The sequence below is a fragment of the Phragmites australis genome, chromosome 14 (assembly GCF_958298935.1).
Source record: "Phragmites australis chromosome 14, lpPhrAust1.1, whole genome shotgun sequence".
In the NCBI taxonomy this organism is placed as follows: Eukaryota; Viridiplantae; Streptophyta; class Magnoliopsida; order Poales; family Poaceae; genus Phragmites; species Phragmites australis.
Window position 1 is genome coordinate 29009511 of NC_084934.1, and position 14619 is coordinate 29024129.

The 14619-nt window shown below is 44.9% G+C and overlaps 2 protein-coding genes across 2 annotated transcripts; one reads left to right on the forward strand and one right to left on the reverse strand.

Moving 5' to 3' along the window:
- LOC133891225 (uncharacterized) lies at positions 1-1836 on the forward strand. Its single transcript, XM_062331937.1, has one exon. It carries the CDS (start codon positions 11-13, stop codon positions 758-760), a length of 750 nt encoding a protein of 249 aa, XP_062187921.1. The 5' UTR covers positions 1-10; the 3' UTR covers positions 761-1836.
- Positions 1837-10741: 8905 nt separating this feature from the next.
- Positions 10742-14357, reverse strand: LOC133889924 (uncharacterized). Its single transcript, XM_062330345.1, has 6 exons — positions 14006-14357; positions 13560-13666; positions 12347-12455; positions 12096-12257; positions 11763-11936; positions 10742-11013 (listed from the first exon to the last, which is right to left on the reverse strand). The coding sequence occupies exons 1-6, from the start codon at positions 14261-14263 to the stop codon at positions 10984-10986; spliced, it is 840 nt and encodes a 279-aa protein (XP_062186329.1). The 5' UTR covers positions 14264-14357; the 3' UTR covers positions 10742-10983.
- Between the last annotated feature and the right edge of the window lie 262 nt (positions 14358-14619).

Genomic DNA, 14619 nt, shown 5'->3' on the forward strand with positions numbered 1-14619 from the left:
GCTACGTTGCATGCTGCCGCTGCCGCTTCGCTCGTCGCGTGGCATGGCAGGTGGCTTGCTGCTGCGGTGGCTCTCGCTCTGCGTGCTCCCGATGCAGAGTCGGCGTCGCGGGCGGCGCGCGGCGCGGCTGGTGATGTGGGGCGGGGAGGCGCAGGCGGCCGTGCCCGGGAGGGCGGCGGGGGAGGTCATGCTGGAGCACGCCGGCCGCGTGGTGTGCCGCGCGGACGGGTTCCGCATCGGCCGGCCCGCGCCGGTGCTCGACATGGAGGACCGGCTGGAGGCCGGGCGCACGTACGTCGTCCTCCCCGTTGACAGGCTCCCGTGCGGCGGCCGGGACGCCGTTGTCACCGCGGCGTCGCTCGCGGCTCTCTCGTACGGCGGCAAGGGTGCCGGCGCCGGCGCGTCGTCGGCCTCGCAGTCACTGGCAGAGGGCGCGAGGAGTCCGTTCGAGTACGTGAAGGATGATGAAGGGCGGACGGTTATCAGGGTCACGGAGGAGTTCATCGTGAAGGCCGTCACGGGTGGGAAGCCACGTTGTGACGGCGGCGATGGGGACGACGCGGAGGGGTGTGGGGTGCTTTGCAGCACGCCCGAATTGAGGAAGCACTACGAGCAGCTTGTGGGCGCGGCCAGGGGGCGGCCTTGGTCGCCGGGGCTGGACACGATCAAGGAGCGGAAGGGGCGCAGGGTTGTGGACGTCGTGAGCTCGGGGAGGTTATCGCCGGTCAGGCTGCTGGGGCTCGGCAAGGGACTGAGCTAGGTAGGATGCTGGCCTTGTAGATGCAGATGCAAATTAAAATTGCAATCAAAGTCAACGAACTTCTCCTTGAGATCCATGGGACCATGGCCTCCAGGAGGAAGGCGATGTATGGGAAGCGCGGACGGCCGGAACGCGGCGGCGCTCAGGCGGGCCATAGCGTGCAGCAGAGGCGAGCCATACCGTCCACCCCTAGATCCCTTGCGTCCGTCCGTCCGATTAGGCCATTCTCTGCCGAGATAATTTGTGAATCGTCTCGCTTTCCCTTCCCCGAGTTCCCTCATCATCCCCTCGAGGCCTCGACAACATGAGACGAGAAGGCGGGGCTCCGGCCGGCGTGGGCAGTGGTACCGGGCTCTGTCGATGGACGACACGCCACGGGCTGCTGAACCGGGAAGCCATACACGAAGCCCAGCTCTGTCCATTGCCTGATCACTGCGACTGACGTGCTCGTCCTCTCTGGCTCTCCGCTCCGCCGTTCACGACGGCGCCGTCAGCCGATTTGTTTGTACGTCATTGGTGTGCCTGCGAAGTCGTCAGCCATCGTTCTTGCGTCTTCAACAGGTACGAAACTACAGATGCGTGGCCTTGGCCGATATGCAAGCAAACAGGCGTCCGGCACACCACGCATCGTTGCTCCGCTGGCCACGGCATGACGCAGCGGAGCCTTCCGTCGTCCACGTACGGCCGCTGCAATATTGTGTCATGGGTGGAGGAATATGCAGTGAGCGAGCTGGAACTGTTGGGCTGCTAGGGATAAAAGAATTCGATCACAACACAAGCACCGGTATACGCGTGAAAGTAGCTCAAGTAGGCCTATGTTGTTGGAGTTAATCTTATTTTTAGTAGTATCAAGTTGTATTAGTGCAAGTATGGCTTGCGTTTGCATGCATGTACATGTTGAGCCGTGTTGCCGTAGAAATCGTGTACGAGTCGGAGTTTGTTTACCGGCATGCATGTAAAGTCATAGGAGTCCCGTTGTTGCACGAGCAGACTTTGCGGCGTATGGGGCAAGTCGAGTTGTCGTAATGGCCGTTATGCAAAATTAGTTTTTGACAATATATTCGTAATTATACTTAGTACTTTCGATATCGGAGATGGAGTAGAAAACAAAGTACATGATGTATACATTCGGAGTAATATTTTATGTCCTGTGTGGATGATATTATATATGAATTATCTCGAGTACAAGTAAGATGGCAAAAATTACTATAATGGAATAGATCGGATTTAAACTATTCTAGGGTTAAAATCGCCGAGTATCTCCGATGGCTATAGTCTTGATGCTTGCGTCGAGTTGCGTATCCACCTCCCTCTCTCGGGGGGTCTAAGCCCCCACCTTATAAAGGGGTCTTGACGCTATCCTAAATCCAGCCGTAATCGATAAATAGTCCTTCATCTTGTCAGCCAAGACAAGACAATTGAATTTAGCGTGCATACTAGTCGTACTCGTGTCGGTTAACCCGATCGAGACCTTCCTAGTATATATATCTGAAATTTTCAAGTATACTGGGTCTCACAGATTTGGGTCCGCAATATCCGAAGTTGTAAATGATACATATGATATACCTAGTTCGTATACGGTGTACTTCTTATACGTATATACCATGTAGTTAGACATTCAACAGTAGCTCATTAACTCTGCTCAGCAAGAAGAATTTTGACAAGCACCTGCTCGAGTACCACCAAGTCTAAGTTTGGTCGAGTAAGATAGATAAAACTTGTAATCGAAAGGATCGAGCGAGGAAAGTCATATTTCGAGTATCGAGTGGAAACACAATTAGGTCAAGCGCTATGTCATTGTCCGCACTCGAGACTCAAGAAAGGTCTTAAAACTCAAATGAGCGTTTAATGCACTTAGATGAGCGTGCAAAGATTTGCACGACGCCATCAACCCATCTTTCACGCCGAACGAGGCATCACAGTAACAGGAGTGGTTACCAAAGAGACGTTAAGTACCAAACTTTTTATCCGTACGAACCTGGATTGTAGCTATTCTTCATCCTCTCGTCGCCAGTCTCCTACTTCAAGCTTTCACCTCTCTTCGCTCAAGCGCGCACCATCGCAAAACAATCTCGCTCCATGGCCACCAGCCCTTCCGCGAACACCGCTTCTCCTTCCTCGCCTAAGAAAGAATTCAACTTGAAGGCTACCGGCGTTTCTCCTAAGCAATTGGACGAGATGAAGCTCCTAACCAAGGTTTGGGCAATCCCAACGGTGCAAGAATCAAAACTCTAGGAACTTGAAAGCGAAGGAATAGTTCCTCCTCGCGAGCTGGCCAACTGGAGGTCGGCATCAGGTGAGGAATTCCCATCCTGCTAGTTTGATTATGAAATTGTGGTGGTTGAATTATTTTTCCGCTGCGGTTTCAATGTTCCCCCTTCCAAATTTCTTCTCACCATGCTTGACTGCTACCAAATCGAGCTTCACCATTTAAATCCAAACTCGATCACCATGCTTAGTGTTTTTATCCATCTGTGTGAAGCCTTCCTCGGTATCACAACAAGCTTGAATTTGTTTCAGTATTTCTATCATCTAAAAAGGAATACTGAAAATAAATGTATCGGAGGCTATGGTTTCCAACTGCGAAACAAAATGAAGAATTACTATATCTCGATCGCGCAAATCTCCTCATGGCAAAAAGATTGGAAGAAAAATTGGTTTTACGTTTTCAACCCTGACCCAGTCACCTCTCCATTAGCGTATAAGGGCCTCCATCCCCGCTCAAATCTGTCATGGTCGAAGAAGCACCACGAGCTCGACGACACTGCATACTACGTCCAGAAGATTGATGAACTTACATAGAATGGTTTAACCGGGTGGTATATGGTCAAAGACTTCATTAGTCAAAGGTCGAGCCCCTTGAAAGCGTGGTATCACTTTGCTTGGAATTATGTTGGAGATAACGATAGCGCCTGGGACGTGGTTGGATGTAAGATTCAATTAGCATTTTACTGCTTCTGTAGCTATAGTCGAACTCTTTTGAGTGACTCCTTTTTTCTTTAGCTTTGTATCTGCAGGACAATGCTGCTCGATTGAGCAAATTGTTTGCTGAAGAGTGCAACCATGCTCTGTTCAGCCCTACTCCCTCCTGAATCCTCGACCACTGGTGAGAATTTTCTTGTATTGCAAAAACAGTATTGATTAGTTGGTCAACCTAATTTGTCTTTTTGATTCCAGGTTCGAGCCTTCCACCAAGAGGATACCTCCTCCTCTAGTGCCAGTGACAAGGGCAAACGTCAACCGATCAAGAGGTCTAAGGGTCCCTTCGATCCAAGAGATCATCCTCGCCATCTGACCCATCACCCCTCAAGCGCATGCAGGGAAAAAGTCAACTGGTACTGAAATTGAGTCCTTAAATGATCACTTGCTCAACTGCTATTCTGATTACCGAGCATATGACAACTAACTCCCGACCCGTATGTGTGGCCTTCTTATAAGGAAGAACTAGTGCACCCCCTCGATTGCCTCCTCAAGAGACCGCCGCGTCCAATGACTTAGTAAGAAAAGTAACTCGTATCAAGTTAACCTCCTTGCATTGGTCATTCTTCAGAGGATTCGCTCAATAAGTCTAGAATAATGATGAGTCTTTGTGGATTGATTTTTTATGGGCCATGGCTTCCTTAACTTCGCCGACTCCAAGTCCCAATTGCTGGTATGATGAAGAAGAAAATAATAATCAAGAGGTAGAAATTGAACATCCTTTCACTCATTTCGATTGCCAAAAGGTTTGTTTTGAATATTTGCCTTGACTCGCGGCCTTTCTTTCCCTTCCTCATCTAGCTAATTGCAGACCATCACCCCTGGAGATGCTGAAGGAACAGACTGCAAGCAGATCGGCTAGTTAGCTGGTTCCAACCTCTCCAGTCCAATCGCGTTCGCTTCCTCGAGTGGAAAGATCTCCCACGGATGCACCTGAAACAAGCCTGCAACCCAACAAAGCTGAGACCCTGGCATCGACCCCAACTGACGATCCTTGGGCAGCGACGATAGATGATCTCATCAAAGGTGTAGGTGCCAAGGTAGCCGCTGCCAAAGCTCAGTATTCAGAGATCAACCACAACAATTACCAGAAGGAACAGGATGCACTGCTTGCTGCCAGCTAAGAAACAATTATCGGTTAGTCTACCCACAGATCATTATTGTGTGATTCAAATATCGGGCAGCTGATGATAATTATTTTTGTTTGCTTTCCCAGATCTCAAATCCTTCTTAAGGAACAAAGAAGCTGCTATTGATGACACAATGAAAACTATCGAGAAGAAAGACAAATATCTAAAAAACCTCATAGGCGATTTGAAGACAGCGAAAGTTGACCAAAAAGCCATGGAGGCCAAATGAAACACTATGGCTGCTGAACGAGACTCCATGGCTACGAAACGGGACTCCATGGCTACCGAACGTGACTCCATGGCTGCCGAACGGGACACTGCAGTCATAGCGCTTCAAAAGCTGAAGGATCAAACCTTTGATCGCATGAACCAGTCAGCCTCTATAAGCGCCGTGACGATGCTTGGTCTCCTTAAAAGCTACAGCCCCATCCTAGACTCATCAATAGTGATGGAGGGGTTCAATTGTTCACCAGTGGTGGCAGCATATATCATTCAAAGCGTCAAACCTCTGATCCTTGCCTTCGTCGAGTCCTTAGGGCTTAAGCTGCCTGACGATGAAAGTGAGAGCAGTCTTTCTAGTTGATTGTTCGTGGCTCTTGACTCAAAACACTTGAAACTTGATCCGTGGTTTGGGGATATCTGTAAAAATTATTATTATTTTGCTTGTCCAGTATGCTTTTGCCACTATTCCTTTGTTGATGAAATAAAGTTAGCATAAGTAGATGCAAAACTGATTAATGCATGCTAGAACCATCCTCAAAACTTACCTATCGCATATCCGTCGATACGTGAAAGCTCAACTAGACAAATTATTAAATACATTGGTCCTCGAGTAATCACTCGAAATAACCACAAGAATAAGGAAAAGACTTGTACAAAACTATAAAAAGAAATAATATGATAATTTTTGTAGACTTTCACCAACGTGTGAACAATAACACGGTAGAGAATACACATGAGACCGACTAGAACTTCAGAACCTTGTTGGGCTATTAGGCATGAGATGTTTGACAAACTCTAATACCGTTATGTCTTATGAGGTGTAGTTGTTCGTCATCGACAAACACATGCCTCTGTTAGTTATATCCAATGCAGTTGACGCCAAGCTAGATAAACGTTTACAAAAAAAAAATGATATTACTATATAGCGCCCGACTCTCTGGTCAAGAAGAAATTTTTTTCGATCAGAGAGTAATAAAGAACATCCCTGTACCTTCAAAAATATGTAGCCCTCGACTCTCTACTTGACGACTGGATCGAGTTGAGAGTAAAACCGCAGCATCGAAATTATGCGATATAGCCCCCGACTCTCTACTTGGTGTGATAATACTATTACATAACATGACATCAGTGACGGTTCAAAATCACCATCAGTGGCGGGTATTGAACCGTCACTGATTACTTGGCACTGATAGTCACTTACTATCAGTGTCAGATATAAAACTGGCACTAAAAGTTTCCATCACTGCCGGTTCGTGGATCCAATTGGCAGTGATAGGTGAACTATCACTACCGGTTGGTTAAATCAACCGACAGTGATATTTGCCCCCCCCCTTTCAAATTTCGGCGGTTGCCACCAATAGTGTGCCTCGTTGCCACCAATAGTATATGATATATTTATAGACATGTACATATAAATTTAATTCACGAGACATCAAATTTTATCACAGTATATATATTCAAGCACATATAAATACTACCTTAACTAATTCAACTCTAGAAACATCAATGCCATCAAGTGAAGTGTACATATCCATATCAAGTGGACATTTCATCATGTGAATCTTTTTCATGTCCCAAACCTCAATAAGATTAGAAGACCAATGTTTTCTACATTGGTGCAATCACAGATTTATAAGATAGTTAAATACAAACTAGCTAGACATTGCACTCCGTGGTTCAAAAACTTGTGAATAAAATTTGAACAAATATTCAAAGAAATATTCAGTAGGTTCCATGATTGGATCAAACCAATGATCTACAAATCCATTATTAAATAACGTACATTGCCAAGTGCCGACCATTTGCACGCTAAAATGAAAACAATACCAACAGAGGGAAAGAGTTTATATGGAAATAAGAACTGAATTTCTGTTACGCCGAATATTACTGCGGTTACATAGAATTTCTTGAAGCTCATTTTACTAGGATATACAGTTGTTACGTACAAACACCAACTAAATCATGTAAGAACAATGTGACTCCCCACAATAAATGGTCTAGTAGTACCAAGCTAGCTCCTCCCAGCTCAGTTGCATCCAACTAATTTGGCAATATTAGCGGTAAGATAAAATTGCAAAAGATGAATCCTTTGTTAGCTGGACATTACTTCTGAACAGCTATCCATGGCAGATAATTCTTTAATAAAATCAAGAATCAAATCAAGAGAAGTCGACCTCATAAAACATAAATTAATAATACCGCATTCCTGTCCCAGGTTGTTGGCTCAAAATGGAACTAACAAAGATTCAGATTAATGCAACAAAGCTAAAAGCAGGAATACATGAAACTGAATAATTATCAGATCCACCTACGAAAATAAGAAATGCCTGTAATTAAGCAAACATTAAAGGATTTTAATTTTGCATCAGAAGACATATCAAGAAATTGTAAACGCTTCAAGTTTTAAATTGTGATTGAAGCATAAACCCACATTTCTAGACCTTCGTAACATTGGATAATCAAATAAGACATTCTTAGTAAATATTTTTTTTCCCAAAATACATAGTGAAAACTTAAAGATATCAAGAAAAAATTTAAAATGTGCAACAGATATCTGGAAGTTAGTTCAATTCATAGGAATACTACTCACCATACCTGTCTAATTTGCTCTTATCTGATAAATTTTCGATCTCACTTGCTAACAAACTGATAGCATGGTTAACCAAACCCACTTTTATCTAATACAACTATTCAAAAAAATTCTACACATAAACAATGAGTAGACTCTTCATTCTTAAACTATTCAACTTAGTTTGCAATGATTGAATATTGTATGATGCATCTCCACCTATGGTTTTAAAACTTTCAACAGTACCAACAATATATGTTGGAGTTGATCTTTTGACAAGAATCGAATAATTCAAGAGACACATGGAGATAAATAAACACTTCGAATCCATTGCTTTTTGAGGCGAACTGACGTGGTAGGTTTTCCCAGCCATAAATTTTACAAATATTAAAACATGACACTACTACAAAAGCTATTTTTTGAGACATCTATGTTTCATTTTTACAGGCGGTTCATATGACAAACCGTCTGAATAGTAGGCTGTGACCCAGTGCGGTTATAGACCACTTGTGAAAATAATTTTCACTGGCGGTTTCTTATGTGAACCGCTTGTGAAAATAGCTTTATTTCTACATGCGGTTTACATAATGAACCACATGTGGAAATATCACATTTCTACAGGTGATTTCTTATGTTAATCGCCTGTGATAATAGAGTCATTTTCACAGACAATTGACATAAGTAATCGCATGTAGAAATGCGATATTTACACAGACGGTTCCTTATATAAACCGCCTGTAGAAATGGAGAATTTACACAAACGGTTCATATAAAGAACTACCTCTGGAAATTTGTTTCCATAAATAGTTTCTTATATGAACCGTTTGTGATAATATCTCTATAAATAGTAGCTATCTGCAGGGGGGGGGGAGCTTTATTCAGACAGAGATTGTTGTCCGAACAAAGCAGCACGTAAGCGGCAGCAAAATTTGAAAACAGAGAGGAGAAGGTTTTGTTTTTGAATTTCTTGGAGGAGCCATCTAAGGTAAGGATATCTTACCTAGTATCTTTTTAAAGTCTAGATTTAGATTTAAGATTTAATTAGGGTTTAGATGTGATCTAGAGATGCTCATGGTTATAGCCATTTAGATCATGGAATTAGCTAAAATTTGTGACCAATGTTGATTAAATTGTATAGATTCACATTATTCTAGCATTATATTTCAAAAGTGCAGCCTCAATTTGATGTTTTCTATCCTCTAGGAGGTTTTATCATGAATGATGATTTTTTTTGATAGATCTAGATGTAGATCTAGATGTAGAGGGTGAGAGAATAATAAATCTATATTGTTTTGAACCAATTTTTCCTATTGTAAATTTAATTGCGTAGATATATTATAATCATAACAAAGCCAATTTTTCTCATTTTTAAAAATTCTTTTTTTATTATGATTTTCTTATTAATTAATTTATGCATCGAATTTTGTGGTTGATGTTAAATATAGATAGGGCATGGATGTACGATGAGCCAAGACTTGAAAAAATATACATCAAATGACTCTTTATTTTTATTGAAGCCGTTGAGAAGGACGTTTTGACTAATAAGACAATAAAAATATATTGTTCATATTTTGACTGCAAAAATAAATAATTATGGGACAAATCAAGCATAATCAAATCATACTTGATCTTGAGAGGTTTTATCGAGGATTACACATGTTAGTCCAAACACGATGAGTTACTAAATGATAGTTAGATCACCAATCTGCACCCTCTTACAATGAGGAATCAGATAGCCCAGTTCGTTTAATTATGGAATGTGTTGCAATAAGTGCATCTCCAGAGGGTTTAATGGACCAAATCCGTTGGCAATGGGCTGAAGGGGGAGTATACGATTCGTGGAGTGTTTATAATATACAATTTGTCGAAGCTTCCAAGGGTTACAATATAAAGCCTATGTGGATGGCACATGCCGAGTCAAAATGCAAAACGTTTGATTGGCTTCTCGTGCAGGAAAAGATTCTAACGGTTGAAAATTTGGAGCGGAAGAGATAACCACATACACAACTTTGTTCACTGTGTCACTCCGCAAATGAGGACATCACCCACCTTATAAAAAATTGTTCCTATACAATTCAAGTGTGATATTTTTTTATCTTTTTAGTTTGGTTGAAGCGACTTCCATGCCCTAGCGGACCATACGAGTGTCCGATGGTGGAGGGGGAGACGCCACCGTGCGGGAAGAGAAGCAGGAAGGGCACCGAGGCGAGCGCGGCGAGGAGGACATAGACGACGCGCCTGGAGGCGGCCGTGGAGGCGTGCGGTGGCATTTGGTCGATGCAATCCGAGGCGGAGAAGCGCCAGTAGGAGGCGGAGGGACGCAGGGGGTGACCTGAGCGCGGCGGCTCTCCTCCGAGACACGGCGCGAACAAGGCGCTTCTTTGGGTGGTCGTTGTTTCAAACACCGACCGGGTTGGGTGGTCGGTATTTCGAATACCCGTCCATGGTTTCTACCAGCCGTCCGGTCGGACCTGTGCGGCCCAGGTTAGGCGCATCGTCTTCCTTGTGAGGCTCGGATGGTGGTCGGCCGAGGCGGAAGAAGTAGAGGATGGCTCGCTTGGTTGGCGAAGAGCGCCAGCGACGGCGGCGTGCGTCTCCTCCTGTGCCAGTGCCACGGCCCCACGCAGCATCCTCCAGAATCCAGACCAGCGGCCCTTCCCCGCCCTCCGCGCAACGGCACGGGCGCGTGCATCGCCGTGACCGTCGTCTGCCCAGTGTCCACTCGCCCTCGCGTCGCAATGTGCCGGCAAATCATGCCGGTTGCTTCGCCGCCGGCCTCAGCCGTGTCACTGCGTTACGTAGGACTGGCCTTGCCAGATGACATGGCACCGACGCCTTGCAGTAGAAGTGTGCACGCACTTTGGATTGCTTCAGCCAGCTCGCCGCCGCCGCACTCCAGTCTCCTGCTCACAATCAGAGGCCTCCGTGCCGTCGCGGCCAGCACCACCAGCCACCTGAGGGAGGGAGGGCGGGGGTAATCGCCGATCGGTAAGCTGCGGCGAACTGACAATGGCACTTCGGTGTCTTTTTCCTTTCATACTTTGTCCTCACCAAGAATTTTTTTTTTTGAGCAAACAAAATACTGGATTACAGAATTGACAGCGCAACCAACTAACCAGCGGTAAATAGAACATTTAAATGCGTACATATACATCAGCAGAGCTACGGAATACGGAAAGGCCTGTCACATGAGACACTGCTCTCGGTTACTTCCTGGGAAAATATGTACAAGAAGCTGGGGCAAGAAGGGTTATGTACAAGGAGGCAACACTACTGACTACCCAGCTTTTTATTGTAGCTCAGGTGACAAAGCAAACAACTCATTATACATCAACCCCGATCCTCTCCGCGACCTGCAATACAATAAAAAAAGGCAAAAATTCAAAATTAGACAATATACATAAACGTATTTATCAAAATAGACAATATATTATTGTATTTACAAATTTAGCATCCATATTCGGCGCATCATTTACCGAAAATGAATTTTCGGTACACCGTACGCCGAAAAACCTATATTTAGTACACCGTGTGGCGAATACGGCATCGTAACCTGTATTCGCCACACCGTGTGCCGAATATCAACCGTATTCAGCACACGGTGTGGCGAATACGAGCTACAGTACCGTATTCGTCACACGGTGTGCCAAATATGACTGTGTGCCGAATTAGTGACCGCACAACAGGCAAAGGTCATATTCGGCACACTGTATGTTGAATATGGCACTGTAGCCCGTATTCGGCACATGGTGTGCCGAATATGACTAGACCCGCGGTTTTTCGATGTACGGTGTATCGAAATTCTATTTTCGGTAAATGATGTGCTGAATACGAATATTAAAATTAAAAATACGATAACATATTGTCTATTTCAGTAAATACGTTCATGTATATTGTCTAATTTTAGATTTTGGTAAAAATAAAAAGTGCAGGTATGAGTAAACGCACGCCTCTGAAAAACAATGTGGATAGTTGCAAAAGACCGTAAGGACAAGTTATACAACAAAAATGTTCCTAGATCATAACGAAGTAGAACAGAAGTGTTAAGCAGTAGTTGGTTTGAAGTTCACAGGAGTGTTGCGCAGAAGAGAAATATAGATACCTCCTTGAAGGAGTAGACATCACTGCCCCAAAGCCAGGCGTCGCAGCCTGCATCCCTAGCTCCCCATAAATCATTCCTACGGTCATCGCCAATATGCACAGCTTCTTCAGGTTTCACGCCTAATAATTCGCAGGCCTCCAAGAATATTGTTGGGTTTGGCTTTTCTGCTGCAACCTGTAAGTTGAGTGTCCAAGGAACACAGTTTAATAGACAATATTAATAGGAAAAAGCAGCTGAAGCTTAGGTACAGGTGAATAAATACAGGGCCAGGTCTTAATTAGCAGGCTTAGCTAAACAAGCTCATCTTTGAAAGATTTAGAAATGGAAACCCACCTCAGCAGATACAGCAACTGCATCAAACCAGTGATCGCATTTCAGGGCTTGTAAAAGTGGCCGAAGCCGAGTGTCAAAGTTGGACACAACAGCTGTTTTTACACCAGCCCTTCTCAATGCCTGGAAAACACGTCCAGCATCTGGATCGCAGAGATGCCAAGCCTAGCAAACATATCACATTTAGTAAGCCTAGCAAACATATACCTAAAGAAGAAGGTTCGAAACCATTTTGATTCCACACTTTATCTCACCTTTTCAGTTGTATAGTAATTATACAGTTCCTCAAAGTACTGTAAATCTGAGCAGCCAGTAGAGGAACTGACTATGAATTGCCAAAAGGGTCTTCCATCATTGACATACCTGGAGACACTCAGCTACATTAAGACTGCAATTTCAGCTGTAGTCCATGCAGCAGCATGATTTACGAAAGGGGTTTGAATGTAAATATGAGTTCTGGAGGATGAATAACTTAAATCACATATTCACATCTCTTTAGACCTGCAAGGATCCCAGGCTTACAGCTATTTTTAGTAACGTAACAATCCAAACAGTTTATTCTGGTACATGAGTGCACAGGCAAGATGAGCTACAAACAGACGAAATGAAAGCACCAGTACTGCCTTGGACCACCACCCAACTTAAGTATGCTGAGAAAAATTAGTTGGTGATGTTTCTCCTGATACTTAAGTATACGAAAACGGCCCTGTAGTACTTGTTACGCATGCTTGTAAAGCACACAAAACCAGGTCAAATCAGTACTTGCCACTAAAGTCTAAACCGTATAATAAAACCGCATCCGGGCAGCTGGCAGCAACATAAAAATCAGCATTATTTATTTTTTTCGTTGTATTTTTTAGCATTGCCGCAAACCAGCAAAACTATCTTATTGCCGTCTGAGAAGAGAGATGCCAGGGAACTGTCACCAGATGAAATTTGGCGGTATTGTTCTTGGATCTAGGTCTGAAATACTTGTGAGGATATAATTCTCCTAGCTGTTGACTTGTTCTTGCAGCTAGGATATAATTCTCCTAGGATATATGTCTAGTGTTATAATGTCATATTGACTTACAGCTGATTTTTGTGTTCGTGTAAATATTCTTAATTTGAGATTGTTAGATATGGGTTGCTCTATTTTATATCGTTGCACCTTGCATGTCTACAAATTGAATGGAAGCTGTAGCGGGAAGTCAGTATATATATGCTGGTACATATGTGTGTTATGTTAATCACATGCCAAATTTGCATGTGCTTACAGTACCAAATTCTCTCTTCCTTCCTTACAGGGAAACACTTTCAAGCTTATTGTTCCAAAAGACCAAAACTCTGTGAAGTGAACGACAATTGTTAAGTTAGCAGCCACTTTTAATGCCATAGCTCGTTCAAATAGCACAAAAGCCCTAGGTATGTACCGTATCGACAAACATGTAATAGTGCCATGTAGCAGCCAAAAATTAAATGCCATACCTCAGACGTGATCTACCCCATGGTTGAGCATACGCCCACCGATACCTCATCAGGATCTCATCCTCTGAATACTCCACTCCATACTTTTCGCCAATCGTTCTGTATACCTGAACAAACATTTAAAACAGCACACATCAGAGCACATAGATATCCAATCATCACCAAAAGGAGCTTCTTCTGCAATTCGTTATGCAGGTGACAAAATCACATAAAGCCAACAACTCCTGACGAACACCAACAGATCTCTCCACAGCACAATCAAAACTACGTACACACTAGAACAAAACAACTGCGGATCAGATCAACTCCAATCGCGCGTGTACCAGACGTTAGTTTGCAAGCGACAGCAATTGGCTTCGCACAGCTAGAAATAGAATAGAAAACACCGGATCACATAGGCAACACGGGATGTGAATGAGAGATGCGGAAATGGGAACCGAGCAGACCTGAGCCATCGGCTCTGTGGGGGCGAGGAGGGTGCCGGCGGCGTCGACGAGGACGGCCTTGTGCGTGATGCCGCCGTAGATGGCCCTCCGGTAGTCGTAGTACTCCCGCGTCCCCATCGGCTCCCACCTCGCGGCCGCCCCCGCCTCCGCGACTCCCGCCGCGACCGTCCCGAGCAGCCGCCTCTCGCCGCGGCCGGTGAGCGAAGGCTGGAGCCGGGCGGCCGCCGCCGCGGCCGAGCGCAGCCGCGCCGACGCCATTGTTTACCAGGTGGTGAGGACAGCGTGCGCCTCAGGTGGTGGGGCCCAATGGCAGCCGCAGGCGATGGCGTAGCCGTGCCGTCCCCAGCGTTGCGCGCGCGGAGGAACTGGAGGTGGCCGTGTCCGGGCATGCGGGGGACGGTTTATAGGACTACACTACCGGAGGCGGTGTCTTTGCCGAGTGTCCCATATTTTGCCGAGTGCTTTTTATCGAATACTCGGCAAAGAGGGTCTTTGCCGAGTTCCAGAGGTAAAGCACTCGGCAAACATCTGGCACTCGGCAAAGACCCTCTTTGCCGAGTGCCAGAAATAGGACACTCGGCAAAGGAGTATCTTTGTCGAGTGCCAGAGAGCAA

Excerpts from the sequence above, each read along its gene's own strand:
- LOC133891225 (XM_062331937.1), top strand. The coding sequence starts at position 11 with ATGCTGCCGCTGCCGCTTCGCTCGTCGCGTGGCATGGCAGGTGGCTTG.
- LOC133889924 (XM_062330345.1), bottom strand. The coding sequence starts at position 14,263 with ATGGCGTCGGCGCGGCTGCGCTCGGCCGCGGCGGCGGCCGCCCGGCTC. Across the intron at positions 13,667-14,005 it reads CCACAGAGCCGATGGCTCAG|GTATACAGAACGATTGGCGA; the intron begins GTCTGCTCGGTT and ends ATGTTTGTTCAG. Across the intron at positions 12,258-12,346 it reads ATTACTATACAACTGAAAAG|GCTTGGCATCTCTGCGATCC; the intron begins GTGAGATAAAGT and ends TATGTTTGCTAG.